At 44.7% G+C, this 17,710-nt stretch overlaps 1 protein-coding gene across 3 annotated transcripts; it reads right to left on the bottom strand.

Moving 5' to 3' along the window:
• Positions 1-3,021: 3,021 nt before the first annotated feature.
• UTS2R (urotensin 2 receptor) lies at positions 3,022-15,559 on the bottom strand. 3 transcript variants are annotated; one of them, XM_072112590.1, is made up of 2 exons: positions 15,416-15,559; positions 3,022-6,348 (listed from the first exon to the last, which is right to left on the bottom strand). In XM_072112590.1, exons 1-2 carry the CDS (start codon positions 15,439-15,441, stop codon positions 5,145-5,147), a joined length of 1,230 nt encoding a protein of 409 aa, XP_071968691.1. In that variant the 5' UTR covers positions 15,442-15,559; the 3' UTR covers positions 3,022-5,144. The 3 variants fall into 3 exon arrangements, with proteins under 3 accessions (XP_071968691.1, XP_071968692.1, XP_071968693.1); XM_072112591.1 differs by lacking the exon at positions 15,416-15,559 and adding an exon at positions 7,374-8,469; XM_072112592.1 differs by lacking the exon at positions 15,416-15,559 and adding an exon at positions 6,913-7,341.
• Positions 15,560-17,710: the final 2,151 nt, after the last annotated feature.

The raw sequence follows: 17,710 nt of genomic DNA, 5'->3' as shown, positions 1-17,710 counted from the left end.
GGGAAGGACCCATCATGCAGATGATAATTACTGTTTGTTATGTCTGGGCTATGGCGTTACAAATCATGGGGGTCATGTGGTCCTCGGAGATGAATGTAGTCTATTTATCGCATTACTGCCCTGCAGCAGGGAAGGGTTTTATGTTGTATTTTACGTTACGATCTGTGGGCCAGATATAGGAAGATACCATAACCAGCTACTCAACCCTGAATACAAGACTACGTATACGTAGGACGGGTCTTACTTTTCGCTAGAAAGAACGTGATGTGGCGCGACTGCACTATGCCCAATGCACATTTTGGGGCGTTTCGGTGAAGAGTCGGACCGTGCACCACATTTATTACAGCGACTCGACAGAATTGTGCCGCACACTCTGGGGGAGTTTTACTTACCCGGTCCGCGGAGTGCATTGTACGACTATAATGCACTGTGCCACGATTCACTAAGATCGTGCGCCCGATATCCTGCATGTGTCGCTTCCCCGCTCAGGTCCCGAGAGTTCACCTTCTTCTTCCTGGTGCATGTGCATTGTGACACAATTTGAAAGTTAAAGCCCGCGCTCAGTCCAAATCCGAGGGCCCCCCCCGATTTCTGTCGCATGAAAGCCAGTAAAGCCGCACCAAAATCCAATCACGTGCGACACAATCCCAGCGCAAAACCCTGTTAAATACCTGTCAAAGCTGCGCAAATCCGGAAACCGGCGAACAGTTTGATGAAACTGTGATCCCCGACCCTTAGTAAATAAGCTCCCCAAAAAAAAGTTGGTGCACACTTCCTGAGCAATGCAGGAGGCACCAGATTACTGAAGACCGGGTGCCACTTTTGATGAATCTGTCGCCCCCTGCACACTCCACATGCAAACTGCACCTAGTACAGATAACGCTACCCCTCATATTGTGACCTCTCATCTCCTCCTCATATTGTGACCTCTCTTCTCCCCCTCATATTGTGGACCCTCATCTCCTCCTCATATTGTGGACCCTCTTCTACCCCTCATATTGTAGCCCCTCATCTCCTCCTCATATTGTGGACCCTCTCATCTCTTCTTCATATTGTGGCCCCTCTCATCTCCCCATCATATTGTGGCCTCTCATCTGCCCCTCATATTGTGGCCTCTCATCTCCCCCTCATATTGTGGCCTCTCATCTCCCCCTCATATTGTGGCCTCTCATCTCCCCCTCATATTGTGACCTCTCTTCTCCCCCTCATATTGTGGCCTCTCTTCTCCTCCTCATATTGTGACCTCTCTTCTCCCCCTCATATTGTGACCTCTCATCTCCTGCTCATATTGTGGACCCTCATCTCCTCCTCATATTGTGGACCCTCATCTCCTCCTCATATTGTGGACCCTCATCTCCTCCTCATATTGTGTCCTCTCATCTCCCCCTCATATTGTGGCCTCTCATCTCCTCCTCATATTGTGACCTCTCTTCCCCCCCTCATATTGTGACCTCTCTTCTCCCCCTCATATTGTGACCTCTCTTCTCCTCCTCATATTGTGACCTCTCTTCTCCCCCTCATATTGTGACCTCTCTTCTCCTCCTCATATTGTGACCTCTCTTCTCCCCCTCATATTGTGACCTCTCATCTCCTCCTCATATTGTGGACCCTCATCTCCTCCTCATATTGTGGACCCTCATCTCCTCCTCATATTGTGGACCCTCATCTCCTCCTCATATTGTGGCTCCTCTCATCTCCTCCTCATATTGTGGCCCCTCTCATCTCATCCTCATATTGTGGCCTCTCATCTCCTCCTCATATTGTGACCTCTCTTCTCCCCCTCATATTGTGACCTCTCATCTCCTCCTCATATTGTGGACCCTCTCATCTCTTCTTCATATTGTGGACCCTCATCTCCTCCTCATATTGTAGCCCCTCATCTCCTCCTCATATTGTGGACCCTCTCATCTCTTCTTCATATTGTGGACCCTCATCTCCTCCTCATATTGTGGCCCCCCTCATCTCCTCCTCATATTGTGGCCCCTCTCATCTCACCCTCATATTGTGGCCTCTCATCACCCCCTCATATTGTGGCCCCTCTCATCTCCCCATCATATTGTGGCCTCTCATCTGCCCCTCATATTGTGGCCTCTCATCTCCCCCTCATATTGTGACCTCTTGTCTCCTCCTCATATTGTGACCTCTCATCTCCTCCTCATATTGTGGCTCCTCTCATCTGCCCCTCACATTGTGGCCTTTAATCTCTTCCTCTTCATGCGACCTCTCATCTCCCCCTAAGATAGAGTTGAAGTCCCGACACAGATGTTAGGAGGTGGAGTCAGCAGTAACAGGGTCAGGATCAGCACCCTGCAGGGGCGGGGCTAAAAGGCATGGGGGTACACAGGTGCTTTCACCAACCCACGACCGATTGTTTTGTGTTGGACTGGGGTACCTTTGGTCCACTAGATAAAAATTATATTTGGATATAATCTCTAACTTCAAATTTGATTGTCTTCATAACTTTCTTACAGAGTGGGCCTTAGTGGAGGATACTCTGGTGGGTAAGTCTGGTCATGGTAAGATGGCATGAATCCCAACCAGAAAAGGGGCCTATGTCCACCTGTGGTTCATTTTTAAGGCTGTACGGTGGCCTTAGTTGCAGATAACTCGGCCAACCCAATGGTTATCTCCCAAATTCAATGGGTCTTCTAAGATGGTGGTGGCCTTATAGAGAAATCCGAATTTTTTTTAAAGAGGTTGTCGGAGGTGCAACTTTTTACCCCCTCCCCATCTTTGAAAAGTTCATACCAATATAATCTAATGGAATTCCGGAATGAGAGATCTTGGAATAGAAACCGGTAGCAAAATGTCTTGCTATTAAGTCATAACATTGCCTTCGAGGTATAACGGTCAATATTGGATCTGATCCCTGGTACAGTGCCTCGGCCATGGCCATGGCAATTTGTGATGGTCCAAAGGTTACATAAAACTTTGGGTCTTTGCACTTCCTTGAACCCATTCTTCTTTTCTCTATGGACCACTATAAGGACAACCAAGAACAAACCAAGCAACTTCTATAGATGATGGTTTCATCGTTAGAGATTTATTTGTTGTAAATAGACATTTCTTATAATAAATTTAGAATTTTTATTAGTACAATGGAATAAAGTGCTGACACATTTCACAGGGATGATATAGTATCATCACTTTCATATTTTTGACCTTACTATGACAATCAAGGATGATAGGTCTACCGGTAGATGAAGACTTCAAGGCCGTTGAGATGATATGGATCAAGTACCAATGTCTAATCCATAAAAGCCTCCATGCTTGGCTTAGATGACCCCAAAAAAGGATTAAGATGTTTAGCCCCACCCCACCCGTAAGCAAAGCATGCTGCATTATAATAATAACAAGCATTACCCTTATCTAATTGTCCTATACCTTCCCTCGTCTGGTGTTTGGGTTCTGAAAAGTGAAGACTTTCAATCACCGTGGCATTTATTGTGCTGCCCTATATCTCTCTCTCCATAACATTTTACTAGAAATGAACAAATCTATATTTCTTAACTCAATTTTACTACCAAATTGTGAGTTTTGTCCAGTCTGAAGTGACATTGCCTAAGGAAAAGGTTTCAGGACCTCAACGTGGAGAACCAGGAGGACCAGGACTATCTTTGACCTTGGCTGGGGATTGTGTAGAGCCACTGGAAAGCCACCTGCCTACTCTTAAGAGGTCTCTGACCATGCTCAGTTCTGATATTGCAGTGTCCTGAAAATCTTGAATTTGCATGGTCCTGTTTTGTCAATTGGATTTGCTATTTTGGTACCTAAAAAGAGTTGACCAAAGCATCAAACACTAGTTTGCTACAAAAAATGTCAGGGCCTTCAATTTGGACCACATGTATTCAAGTCTTTAGACTCTGTCTCCCAAGGAATTTCCGAAGGAATTGCTCATCTCTTTTACCCCATCACATGCAACCAAAGACCTCGTCGGTCCATAAATCCATTTTTGGTGGTTGATTTTGGTGGTCGTTACTATTCATGGCTTAGTTTCTATACATAGTAGAAACCTGCTAAATTATTTTTGATAACTGGTACCTTAGATTTCTTGGACCTGCTACATCTCTTTCCTCCGTAGGGATGAACATTTATGTTTCCAAATGTTTTGTTCATGAATCTGGCTAACCTAGTGATGTAATCAAGATAGGGAAGTCTCTAAGATACATCATGATGTTCTAACTACTTTTGCTAAAATAGGACCCAGGTCTCTCACATTGGTGTAGATAGACCTCACTTACATTTGATTAAAAGACTATTTTATAAGGGAATAATTGAGCAAATTACTGGTTAGTTCCACCATTACTCCATGTTGATGTTCACGACTTTTAGTTGTCAACATTTAGTCCAAAATTTGGCCCAAACGTGATAGGTATGTGCATACTTAGACTCAACAGATTGAAGAACAGCATGAAGTTGGAGGTTCATTTTCCAGGAAGCTTAATAAGCCATACCATGACCAGATGGATAGTACATTCCAGTCATGGTGTTGTAAAGTTAATGAGTATATCACAGAGATGTCATAAATATCCAAAATGTGGTCAAAATTAGAAGCACATTCGCAAAAGAAGTTGCCTGCATCACTGCTTTTGGGTTTGTGAACATAATGACCCTGAACTAAATCATCTGGGCCCATCTGTTGGCTTCTTGTCGATAGGATCCAAACCAAAATTTGGAGATACGTAATGACTATGACAGACTTTTTGGTGGCATAAGACTCATAGCATCTATGGGTTTAGAGGCAAGGAACCTAAATACCTTCTATAAGTGTTTAAAGGGGGAGACAGAAAACCACTTACAAGAGGACCTTCCATCTTGCCGTTTAGAGACCATTAGAACCTGGAACTCATGGTTTGTCTAGTTCCTAAAATTGACTATGGCTTGGGGGAAGGTGGTAGATAATTAGGAACAAATTAGATGGACAGATCTACATTTTTATAAAGAGAGAAGAAAATGTCGAGGGAAAGGTAATGTTGAGAAGACCCTAAAAACAGCACAATACACCAGGTCCAAAAGTTACACAGCGTCACAGTATTTTTCATCATTCTCCTTAAAACGGTACCTAGTCCCTTGAATGTCAAAAAGTTGTAACCATTAAGTCTTTAAAGTGCTCGGATACACCTAGAAGTTTCATCTTGATATCCTTAAATGCTGTTGTTGCCTCCAGGACATTGCGCCAAGACAAAACTTTCGGTGCACTGTTGACTACTGGTGGACATGGACCTTCCGGAAATCCTTTGGAAGCGGTTCCTGAAGTAGCCACTGTTACTCCATGACCTCTGGCGGTTCCTAAGGTACTCCTTGTAGTTTTTTGTAAGTAAGGTGTAGAGGAAAGGGTTGATGCAACTGTTGCTGTAGGTCAAGCATGTCGTCAGATAATTAATGTTCCTATTGGCTTTTTGTGAAATGGGCAACGATTCACAATACTGGACAAGTAACTGCCAGATCCAGAAAGGTAGGAAGCAGGCCCAGAATACCAGGACGATGGTAAAAATAAGATAAAGTACCTTCTGGTTGGGCAACCTCTTGGTTTGTTTGAATGATGCTGTTTGAGATACCCAATAAGTCCTGGCCAATCTTATGTACAGGTAGCCTATAATGAGTCCAGGGCCTATGATACTTGTGCAAAACAAGACTGTGAGATAGATCTTGTAGGACATTCGGCTCCACATGGGCAGACAGATACTCTTGTTATCCTTGTGTACCAACTTAATCATAATCAACATGGGCAACGTTATGAGAAGGGACACCAACCAGACGATGATGGCGATGCACTTTCTGTAGCTCTTGGACCTCTTGACTGTGTCCAAGGGTTTCAAGACTGCAAAGTATCGCTCGGTGCTCATGATGGTGAGGGTAAAAATACTGGCATGCATGGTGAGAAAGTCAAGACTAAAAAGGATGCGGCAGCCAATATCTCCAAAGTACCACTCTTGGATGAAGTAGGTGCCCACAATAAATGGGATGGTGAGGAGATAAAGGAGGTCAGCAAGAGCCAAGTTGATGATGTAGATGTACATGGATGCTGCAGTGCGCATGGACTGGCACATCACCACTAAGGTGTACACGTTCCCTGCCACTCCGATAACACACATAAGTGATAAGATCACCCCTATAGTGAATGTGGCTATCATGTCCTCCATGCTTCCTGAAGAAGGTGGGACATCTAATGTAGTGTTAATAGGACTGGAGAAGTTGGTCTTTAAGGGCATGTCTGTGGTCAGGGATAACCTCCCTTGAGGCTCTTCGTGGAAAGACATATTGATATCTGGAGGCAGCCAGCTGAATCGTCTGGACGGTGGCCAGAGACTATTAAGGCATATCAGATGGTGTCGTTTCAAGAGTTTCCTAGAGGGAATGATCGAAAGTGCTTGGTTAGTACAACTGTAGTCCAGCAACAAAGAAGACATTGATTGCGGCTGATGTCTATCCCAGTAGGGTTCCTCCTCAAGCTGCATAACTGTTATGTATAATATACACCAAAAAATTTTCTCGAACTGCAAAATCTTCCACTACGACTACTATGAGGGACCCTCAGACTATGACTACAATAGGTGACTCTCTCACTATGTCTACTGTCTGCATCCGACAACTTGCATCTGCTCGGCAATATGTCACAAGACTATTGATGGAACAGAACAATAAGACCGCATTGACTATATAGTTGACCATCTTGAACTGTCTTGAGCTGTGAGAGTCACAATAACCCAAGATCAAGACTGGTCCCCCCTGGTGACATTGCGCAGCTCAATTGATCTGCATGAGCTCAGCCTGCAGGCATAGGGGTCCATTAGCAGGACACTTCAGGGGTCAATGATAGCAAGCAACCCTACGGGGATCAATTCATCACAACAAGCTTTGGACTACGTCATGCTAGTCATTTTATCTGTAGAAGCACCGAAAGTTGTTCACCTTGAGTCCTTCACCCTTGAAGAGACTTCATTACTTCCAATTCCACCGAGAGCAATAACCTCTACCAAGTCGTCATCTCTGAGATCTCCCTGCTACGTCACCGTAATGATGATGAATGAGTATCTTGAAGAACCGCATCCAAGAACCATAGATGTGCCCTCATCATATAGCGCCTAATCCACAACCAATCTCGCAGCCATTCTACAACAACAAACATGGACCATAACGTCTACGAAGAACATTTTACCCTGAGCAAGTCCCAACCGTGCAAAGAGATTTAACTGTGTGAGACAAGTCCTCGTAGATATTTGTAAAACAATTACTAATCGTGACGTCTATGGAAAACATCTTGCCCTACGAACATTCCACCGTGTGAGGAGATTTAACTCTTTGAGAGAAGTCCTCCTAGATAGCTGAAGACTAAGGCTATGTCCAACTAAGAACCCTTAATTCTTCCTTACCTTTCTCCTGTGAGGTCCCACAAGAACTTGTGCCCACTCTCCACAGTCTGGAGCACAGGTGCAGGCTTGGAATCTTCGCAGAGATCATGTTTAAAGCCTCAAGCCTCTGGAATTGCTGTCTGGTAGACACCTAATGATGTCAATGGAGCATCTGGGAGGACAGACTCCTCCTCAAGAAGCTTCTGTTGACCAGGTCTGGTGGTGTGCCTGCTTCAGGAGTGAAGTGATGGATTTGCGCTGGTTACTTTTATTAATATACCCTGTGGAATCCCTCCTACATCCCTCCAGCTCCACCACCTCCTCATGGATAGAGACAGCCCAGTGAAGGAGTGCGGGCAGCGAGTGAGTGTGTAGTCAGGGGTTAATGTTTGCAGCAATTCTCCCGGTAAATGACAGTGTGATTGTTTGGATATTCCTTGGGCCGATGTGTCCTGATGAGGGTCCTTGTGTGACGGAGGATGGGGGTCTGTCTGCGCTTTTATTAGATTTTAACCTTTGGTGGGGTCAGGACGGAGCAGGTAATGTGCAATCACTTGTCTCCTCTCTCTATAGACAACCCCCTCTTCCAGGTCACTGTCTCACTCTGTCCCTGTGCTGTCTGCTTCTTCTCCAGCTCTCTGTCTCTTCCTCTCACTATTTCTCTGTCTGGTTACCTCTGTCTCTTTCTCTCTTTCTCCCTCTCTCTGCTCGCAGCTTCTCTCTCTCTCTCTGTCCCACTCTGTCTCTCCCTTCTATCGTCTTTCTCTTTATTAAGTGTTTTATGTCTCGTTTCTTTTTACTGTTTTTTATGCTTCCTTCCTCTCCCTCTCTGTCTCTCTCCTCCTGTCCTGTTCCATCTCCCTTCTTTTATCCCTCATATCTCTTAATATCTCTTCATCCTTTCTTCCTTCCTCTTCTCTGTCTCTTCTGTTTTCTCTCCTTGGATATTGTTCCTCTGTCTGTTCCCCATCTCCGTCCTCCTCTCCTCTTCCCTCTCTTCATATTGCGCTCTCTATATTTTCTTTCATTCTTTTCCCCTTTTCTCACTTCTTCCTCTGTCTCATCTGTCTCCCTCGGCTCTCTCTTTTCTTTCTCTCTCTTACTTGATGTCTCTGCTCTCTCTCACTCTTTCCTCTCTCTCCTCATCTGTCTCCTTCAGCTCTCTCTTTTCCTGCTCTCTCTCACTCTTTCATCTGTCTCCTTCAGCTCTCTCTTTTCCTGCTCTCTCTCACTCTTTCATCTGTCTCCTTCAGCTCTCTCTTAGTTGACGTCTCTGCTCTCTCTCACTCTTTCCTCTGTCTCTTCCTCATCTGTCTCATTCAGCTCTCTCTTTTCCTGCTCTCTCTCACTCTTTCATCTGTCTCCTTCAGCTCTCTCTTTTCCTGCTCTCTCTCACTCTTTCATCTGTCTCCTTCAGCTCTCTCTTAGTTGACGTCTCTGCTCTCTCTCACTCTTTCCTCTGTCTCTTCCTCATCTGTCTCATTCAGCTCTCTCTTTTCCTGCTCTCTCTCACTCTTTCATCTGTCTCCTTCAGCTCTCTCTTTTCCTGCTCTCTCTCACTCTTTCATCTGTCTCCTTCAGCTCTCTCTTAGTTGACGTCTCTGCTCTCTCTCACTCTTTCCTCTGTCTCTTCCTCATCTGTCTCCTTCAGCTCTCTCTTTTCCTGCTCTCTCTCACTATTTCATCTGTCTCCTTCAGCTCTCTCTTTTCCTGCTCTCTCTCACTCTTTCATCTGTCTCCTTCAGCTCTCTCTCAGTTGACGTCTCTGCTCTCTCTCACTCTTTCCTCTGTCTCATCCCTTGCTATTTCCTTTCCCTACAATGTTACTTCTCTTCTTACACGTCTCTTCTTTCCCAGACTCTTGTCAGTCTCTCATGCTCTGTGTTTCAGAGTTTCTTCTCTCTCTTTTTCTTCCCTATCTTTCCATCTAAGTCTTGTTACCTTGTTTCTATTGTTTTCTCACTCTCTCTATTTAACTTGTCTCTCTCTTTTACCATCCAATCTCTGTCTCACTCATGTCTGGCTATTTTGCTTTCTTTGTTACATTTTACCTCTTTCACCTTTCTATCATTGTCTCTTGCTGTCTCTCTGTTCCTGACTGTCTCATTTTGTAACCCTCCTGCCTAGTTGTCTCTTTGATTTGCTGTCTCTTCTCTTCCATCTTTTCTTTACCCCATGATGGCTCCTATCCCACATTTCTCATACTCAACCACTGTAATCTCTTCCACCCCCCTCCTTCCTCTGTTTCTTACCCTTCTGCATTCTCTTCTCTTCCTCTCCTGCCTCTGTCTCTTCCCTCCTGTACTCTTTTCTCTTCCTCTGTCTCTTCCCTCCTGCATTCTTTTCTCTTTCTCAGTCTCTTCCCTCCTGCCTCTGTCTCTTCCCTCCTGCACTCTTTTCTCTTCCTCAATCTCTTCCCTCCTGCCTCTGTCTCTTCCCTCCTGCACTCTTTTCTCTTCCTCAGTCTCTTCCCTCCTGCCTCTGTCTCTTCCCTCCTGCACTCTTTTCTCTTCCTCAGTCTCTTCCCTCCTGCCTCTGTCTCTTCCCTCCTGCACTCTTTTCTCTTCCTCAGTCTCTTCCCTCCTGCACTCTTTTCTCTTCCTCTCTATCTTCTTTCTCGTCCCATTGCACTCTCTTCTCTACCTCTGCTTCCTGTATCTTCCCTCTGCATCCCTCTTCTTCCCCTGTCTCTTCCTCCACTGTACTCATCCTCTCCATATTCTCTCTCATCTCCTGCTCTCTCTTCTTTACCTCTCCTTCCTGTTCCTTCCACCTGCACTCTCTTCTTCACCTCTCTTTCCTGTCCCTTCCACCTGCACTCTCTTCTTCACTTCTCCTTCCTGTCTCTTCCCCCTGAACTCTCTTCTTCACCTCTCCTTCCTGTCCCTTCCACCTGCACTTTCTTCTTCACCTCTCCTTCCTGTCTCTTCCCCTGCACTCTCTTCTTCACCTCTTTTTCCTGTCCCATCCACCTGCACTCTCTTCTTCACCTCTTTTTCCTGTCATTTCCACCTGCACTCTCTTCTTCACCTCTCCTTCCTGTCTCTTCCCCTGTTCTCTCTTCTTCACCTGTCCTTCCTGTCCCTTCCACCTGCTCTCTCTTCTTTACCTCTCCTTCCTGTCTCTTCCACCTGCACTCTCTTCTTTACCTCTCCTTCCTGTCCCTTCCCCCTGCACTCTCTTCTTTACCTCTCCTTCCTGTCCCTTCCACCTGCACTCTCTTCTTCACCTCTCCTTCCTGTCTCTTCCCCCTGCACTCTCTTCTTCCCCTCTCCTTCCTGTCCCTTCCACCTGCACTCTCTTCTTCACCTGTCCTTCCTGTCCCTTCCACCTGCACTCTCTTCTTCACCTCTCCTTCCTGTTCCTTCCCCCTGCACTCTCTTCTTCACCTCTCCTTCCCGTTCCTTCCCCCTGAACTCTCTTCTTTACCTCTCCTTCCTGTCTCTTCGCCCTGCACTCTCTGCTTCACCACTCCTTCCTGTCTCTTTCCCCTGAACTCTCTTCTTCACCTCTCCTTCCTGTCCCTTCCACCTGCACTCTCTTCTTCACCTCTCCTTCCTGTCCCTTCCACCTGCACTCTCTTCTTCACCACTCCTTCCTGTCTCTTTCCCCTGAACTCTCTAATCTTCCTCTTCTTTTGTCTTGTCCTCCCTTCTCTATGTTAATTCTGTCTTTTCCGCTCTTCCTTGATTGAGTTAATAGAATTGGGGTCCCCACCTTTTTATGGCAGCCTATTTTCTATTAGAGCATTTATTTTCCTCTGGAGGACCCAATTCATGCATGCACGACACAGCTCAATGATCTTAATAAGATTTCTGTAATACCTCATTTTTCCTGCGGGGAGCTGCAGGGGAGCTAAACACCTGGCAGTTCCCCCCTAGAAAAACTTCTTCTTTATATTAAACATTGAAAACATTTTTATTTTCTGTTTCCCCCCTGTTTTTTTAAGTTCTTTCGTAACTAACCTGCAATACCTCTTCTCACCACCAGGACAGCATCATCTTTTTTTTCATAGCTGTGAATGCAACAGCGCCACCTTCAGCAGCACAAAGTTTTTGTATGGTGAAACCTTGAAACCTGGTTATAATCAGTAAAAATCTTTACCCTTTTACAAACTTACTGCTACTTCCCCTTTAAATTGTGCTGACAGCAGAGTCATTATAGGAGACATGTTCAGGTGAGGGAATGTAATGAGGTTGTGTAGCAGCAATGGGATTATAAGGGGAGCCGTGAAGGGGTGACGAGGGGGGGGGGATCATATCGGGATCGGCAGTAACAGACCCTCAGGCTCTGTCAGAAATGTACAAATCACTAGCTGTACACGGGCACTGACACCCAGGAAATAACCCTGTCACTCAGAGTTCCTCGCTCCAGTGACTCGAGCAATTTGCGGTCGGGTAGGATAATAATCAAGATTAAAAAAAAAAATTAAATTGTACTTTTGTTTCCAGAAATAGCGCCACCATTGCTCACAGGCTGTGTTGGGTACTGCACCTAAGTCATATTAACTTAAATGGGTCATGCTGCTTTACCTATAAAAGGGAGGGGCGATGTTTCAGCCAAAAATACAGAATCAATTCTTTTTAACCATTTCAGCCAGATAACTTGCAATACCATGTCTCACCACTATGCCAGCAGCAGCTCTTCCCATAAATTTCAATGCAATAGCGCCACCACTGTCGTATCTTAAATAAAACAAGTAATGACTCACAGGTATGTAGGAGGGGAACCTTTCCAGGCTTTAGTCTTCTGCTCCTCTAGAATAAAATCCCAGTGATCTCCAAGATTTGGGATGGATTTTCCCAGAATGCTTCAGTACAGGAAGTGTGATAAGTACATCACGTTTATGTCATGGATTTCCTGTACCCCAATGCATTGTGGGAGGTCCAAAACACAAGTAGACTGTTCACGGAGGGAGAGTGGGAACTGAAGGTAGGTCTTTATACAAAGGTCTATAACAATGTATCACCAATAATAACATAACATTCTGATTAAGGAATAGAATTCCAGGGGTTCAGTAAAGACGGACACTGCTAGTGGGCATAGAGGTCATGTAACTGTATGTAACAATGTCACTTGTGGCACTTATAACTTGAATAGATGAATAGAAGATCTGAAGGTCAGTAGTAACCAGCCTTGGAATGGCCTACCAGAGAATACTCCGGTGGCCCCGACTCTATAAGTCTTGTGACCTGTGGATCACTTGTGTCACTTCTTAGTTTGGAATGTAGAACCTCCAAGATGAATAGAAGACTCAAAGATCAATGGTAACCAGCGTCGGACTGGCCCACCGGAGAATCCTCTGGTGGGCCAACCTCCAAGATGAATAGAATACCCAAAGATCAGTAGTAACAAATGTTGGACTGGCCCGCTGGAGAATCCTCTGATGGGTCCCCGATACTGGACCATGTGACTGCTGGGCCACTCGTGTCACTTCTACATTGGGAGTATACAACCTCCTAGATGAATAAAATACCCAAAGGTCAGTTGTAAAATTAGCGTTGGACTGGCCCACCAGAGAACCGGAGAATCATCTGGTCGGCTGCAACACTGGGTCATGTGACTGTTGGGTCACTTGTGTCACTTCTACATTGGGATTATACAACCTCCTAGATGAAAAGAAGACCTGAGGGTCAGTGTTAACCAGCCTAGAAATGGCCCACCAGAGAACCATAGAATCTTCGGGTGGGCCGCAACACTGGCTCATGTGACTGTTGGGTTACTTGTGTCACTTCTATATTGGGATTATACAACCTCCTAGATGAATAGTAGACCTGAGGGTCAGTGTTAACCAGCCTAGAAATGGCCCACCAGAGAACCATAGAATCTTCGGGTGGGCCGCAACACTGGGTCATGTGACTGTTGGGTCACTTGTGTCACTTCTATATTGGGATTATACAACCTCCTAGATGAAAAGAAGACTTGAGGGCCAGTGGTAACCAGCCTAGAAATGGCCCACCAGAGAACCATAGAATCTTCCGGTGGGCCTATCTCCAAGATAAATAGAATACCAAAGATCAGTGGTAACCATTGTCGGACTGGCCCACTGGAGAATCCTCTGATGGGCCCCTGACACTGGATCATGTGACTGCTGGGTCACTTGTGTCACTTCTATATCCGGAGAGTAGATGAATCCTAGATGAATAAAATACTCAAAGGTCAGTGGTAAAACTAGCGTTGGACTGTCCCACCAGAGCACCGGAGAATCATCCGGTGGGCCGCAAAACTGGGTCATGTGACTGCTGGGTCACTTGTGTCACTTCTACATTGGGATTATACAACCTCCTAGATGAATAGAAGACCTGAGGGTCAGTGGTAACCAGCCTCGGAATGGTCCACCGGAAGACCAAAGAATCTTCCGGTGGGCCTATCTCCAAGATAAATATAATAACAAAGATCAGTAGTAACAAGTGTTGGACTGGCCAACTGGAGAATCCTCTGATGGGTCCCCAACACTGGACCATGTGACTGCTGGGCCACTTGTGTCACTTCTACATTGGGATTATACAACTTCCTAGACGAATTGAAGACTTGAGGGCCAGTGGTAACCAGCCTAGAAATGGCCCATCAGAGAACCATAGAAACTTCCGGTGGGCCTATCTCCAAGATAAATAGAATACCAAAGATCAGTGGTAACCATTGTCGGACTGGCCCACTGGAGAATCCTCTGATGGGCCCCTGACACTGGATCATGTGACTGCTGGGTCACTTGTGTCACTTCTACATTCGGAGAGTAGATGAATCCTAGATGAATAAAATACCCAAAGGTCAGTGGTAAAACTAGCGTTGGACTGTCCCACCAGAGGACCGGAGAATCATCCGGTGGGCCACAACACTGGGTCATGTGACTGCTGGGTCACTTGTGTCACTTCTACAATGGGAATATACAACCTCCTGGATGAAGTCATTGGTAAAACTAGCGTCGTGACTGCTGGTTCACATTCATCTTAGAGCAGAGGCCTTACTAAGGCTCTGAATAAAAGCCGGTGACTATAGATCATCTCCCTGATTATAGAAGAGAATTTTAGTAAAGACCGACACACAAAATTACCGAAGAGCGAAATATATCTCAGTTTATTCTGAGCTTCCTGTGTGATGAATGGAATTCCAGAATTTTAGTAAAGACCGACACAGAAGACGATCCTCCATCAGCTCCCACCAACCCTTCTGTCTATGGTTTTGGATGCCTATGGTTATGCAGCTTCTTGATTGATGAATAGAATGCCAGAATTTCAGTAAAGACTGACACTTATACAGGCGGAGCTACAATAAAGATATTCAGATCTACTGTCATCAATCTATTGTCTCATATATATATCCAATATTCCATTATACTGTCATAATCCATGAATAGAATGCTAGAATTTCAGTGGAGACTGACACTTGGTCAGACAAAGGATTTATCCTAAATTAATTTAAAATGATTACTTACATGATCTGTGTATCGGTGGATGAATATAATGCCAGACTGTCAGTAAGGACTGGTATATGCGCATTAACCTTTGATAACCCATCAGCCTGTATTAGAATAATTTGTCGCCTTTGCTTATGTAATATTGTAGTTAATGGATAAAATGCAGGAATTTCTGCTTTGAGAATTTGCCCCAAATATTTCAGGGTGATTATATATGTCCTAATAATCAGACACTGTCCGTGGATACCGCAGCAGGAGGGTAGGGGGGGACAGTGTCTCGAGTTGCGTTAAAGGTGCGGATCACGTTCCTACAATATTGTGGAGATGAATTATGTATGGAACAATCTGCTATAGCGCGGCACTGCTGTGTGTATTGCATAAACGGGCGGATTAGCATGCACATTATGACATGTTCCCGCATGGGGGGGGGGGGGGCTTTCTCAGAGTCTATACCCCCCCTCCTCACATTACACTGCAGCACTTGTAGATTCCTGACTCGCCTGCAGCTTTCTCATATAGCAGGTCTTTTAAAAATGTTTATCGCTCATGGAGTTAAAGGGGTTGGGCCACTCTTTTCCACATGTGCCTTTACTGCCTTACGAATAATCCATAAGTGTTCATCAGGTTATTCAAGATTTGTGCTACTTACTTTTGTGCTGTGTGCAGACCCTCCATGTTTCTTTGTTTACTTGTCTCGGCTCAGCTGAATAGGAGGAGCTGCACCAGGAGATTATGACTCATCCTGCTCCCTCCCCTCTTCCTGGCTCTGTTAGTGAGGATGTATTCTGAGAAGAAAGACACAGTGGGAGACGCCATGAGGACACCAGAGTACAGCATCGTGAGAACAGGAGATATATGAAAAAGTAGCCAACCCCTTTAATTATCTTTGTAACAGATCCTTCAATAAAATTCAAGGCTAAATATTTCCAAAAAAATACAGTTTTTGTTGCATTTTTGTCTCACTTTTTCTAGAGTTTTTCCTTCGGCTTCTCTACAAGACGCGACATGTTGTCTCACAGCTGGTGCCTGGAGACTAGACGCTATGATGTCTCCCTTACACTGCACATAGAAAGTAGAGGAGAGTCTGTTCCATATGTCATTCTCTCTCTACATCAGACAGAATCACATTAAATATAATGGAGATGTATTCAGCTTTATTGATGGGAATAAAGCACTTGAGGTGAGATAGAAACTTACTATTATCCCCAGCAGCCCCTGTCTGTATCTCTCATCTGTCAATCAGGAGTATCAGCAGGAACATATAGGACCTTACAGAGAAGTACCAAACTACAGCCATGTGAATAAAGCTCTTGGGGCGAGATAGAAACTTACTTTTATCTCTAGTAGATTCTGTCTGTGTCTCTCTTCTATCACTCAGAAGTATGAGCAGGATCATCTAAGAAATTATAGAGGAATAGTGAGCTGTACCGATGGGAATAAAGCACATGGGGTAAGATGGAAACTTATTATTATCTACAGCAGCCTCTGTCTGTGCTTTTTAACATCCTTTACACTTAGGGGAAGGATAAAACATTTACTTTTATCTGAAGTGGATGATGTTTGTGCCTGTGTCTCTCTGCTATCACTCCGACACATCTGCAGCATCATATAGGACACTCTGGAAAAGTAATAAACTCAACTGATGTGAATAAAGCACATGGGGCAAGATAGAAACTTACTTTTATGTCCAGCAGTCTCTGCCTGTGGTCCTACTCTGAACATCAGTGGGGTCATATGGGACATAATAGAGAAGTACTGAGCAGTAATGTTGGATATAAAGGGGATAAGATAGAAGCCTACAACTTGGGGCAAGATAGAAACTTACAACTAGCTTCAGCATCCTGTGCATGAGCTCCTCCCCCCTTCTCTATTGACCACTATGTAATCTGATAGTTGTGATACGTCTCAGCTCGTTCCACTTTACTATCCCATTATACGCTATAAGATGGCGGTAAGGGTTAATATTTACCCATACATTATTCAGTCCCAGTCTTCTGTCCAGCTTGTAGTGAAAGGTCACCCACCTACATCTCCCTGGAGGTCCTCTGACTCCTGGGCTTGGTGCCCACAGGGCATGGAGATGCCAGGGAGCTGGTGATGATTGAAGTCCTGAGATCCCAGCATCCTCTCTTCCCCAAATTCTCTTTTATCTCCAGAACAGCTGAGCTCAACACTTAGTGCCAGGTACTGTGATGGTGGCGCCATGTATACCGCCATACCGGTGTATCAGTGCCAGAGGAACTACAGTTAATTTGGATTTATTGTCTATGAACTAAATAGCGGTATTATACTGGCAGTATATGGCAGTACTGTCTTAGTGCTCTGCTGTGATATTATATTGCTGCACATGGTATTGAATACCGCTATACTGGTGTATGAGTGCGAGGAGGTATTCAGTAACTGTAACATTTCATCACACAACAAGGAAGTGCCCTGGTTAATTGTGCTTTATTTTCTATGAAATATATAGCGGTATTATATTGGATGTAGAAGGCAGTATTGTCTAAGCACTATACAGCAGTATTATATCAGCAGTAGATGGCAGTATTGTCTAAGCACTATACAGCAGTATTATATCGGCAGTAGATGGCAGTATGCTCTTAGCACTATAAAGCAGATGGCAGTATTGTCTAAGCACTATACAGCAGTATTATATTGGAGGTAGATGGCAGCATTGTCTTAGCACTATACAGCAGATTGCAGTATTGTCTAAGCACTATATAGCAGTATTATATTGGATGTAGATGGCAGTATGCTCTTAGCACTATATAGAAGTATTATATCGGATGCATATAGCAGTATTGTCTTAGCACTATATAGCAGTATTATATTGGAGGTAGATGGCAGCATTGTCTTAGCACTATACAGCAGATTGCAGTATTGTCTAAGCATTATATAGCAGTATTATATTGGAGGTAGATGGCAGCATTGTCTTAGCACTATA

Source organism: Engystomops pustulosus, chromosome 6 (genome assembly GCF_040894005.1).
Source record: "Engystomops pustulosus chromosome 6, aEngPut4.maternal, whole genome shotgun sequence".
NCBI lineage: Eukaryota > Metazoa > Chordata > Amphibia > Anura > Leptodactylidae > Engystomops > Engystomops pustulosus.
This window is presented reverse-complemented; position numbering and strand designations above follow the sequence as displayed.

Bases quoted from the DNA above. Each gene is read 5' to 3' on its own strand.
- UTS2R (XM_072112590.1), bottom strand. From the start codon at position 15,441: ATGGAGGGTCTGCACACAGCACAAAA. The intron at 6,349-15,415 runs GTAAGTAGCACA...CATTCCCTCTAG, and splicing joins GGTCTGCACACAGCACAAAA to GAAACTCTTGAAACGACACC.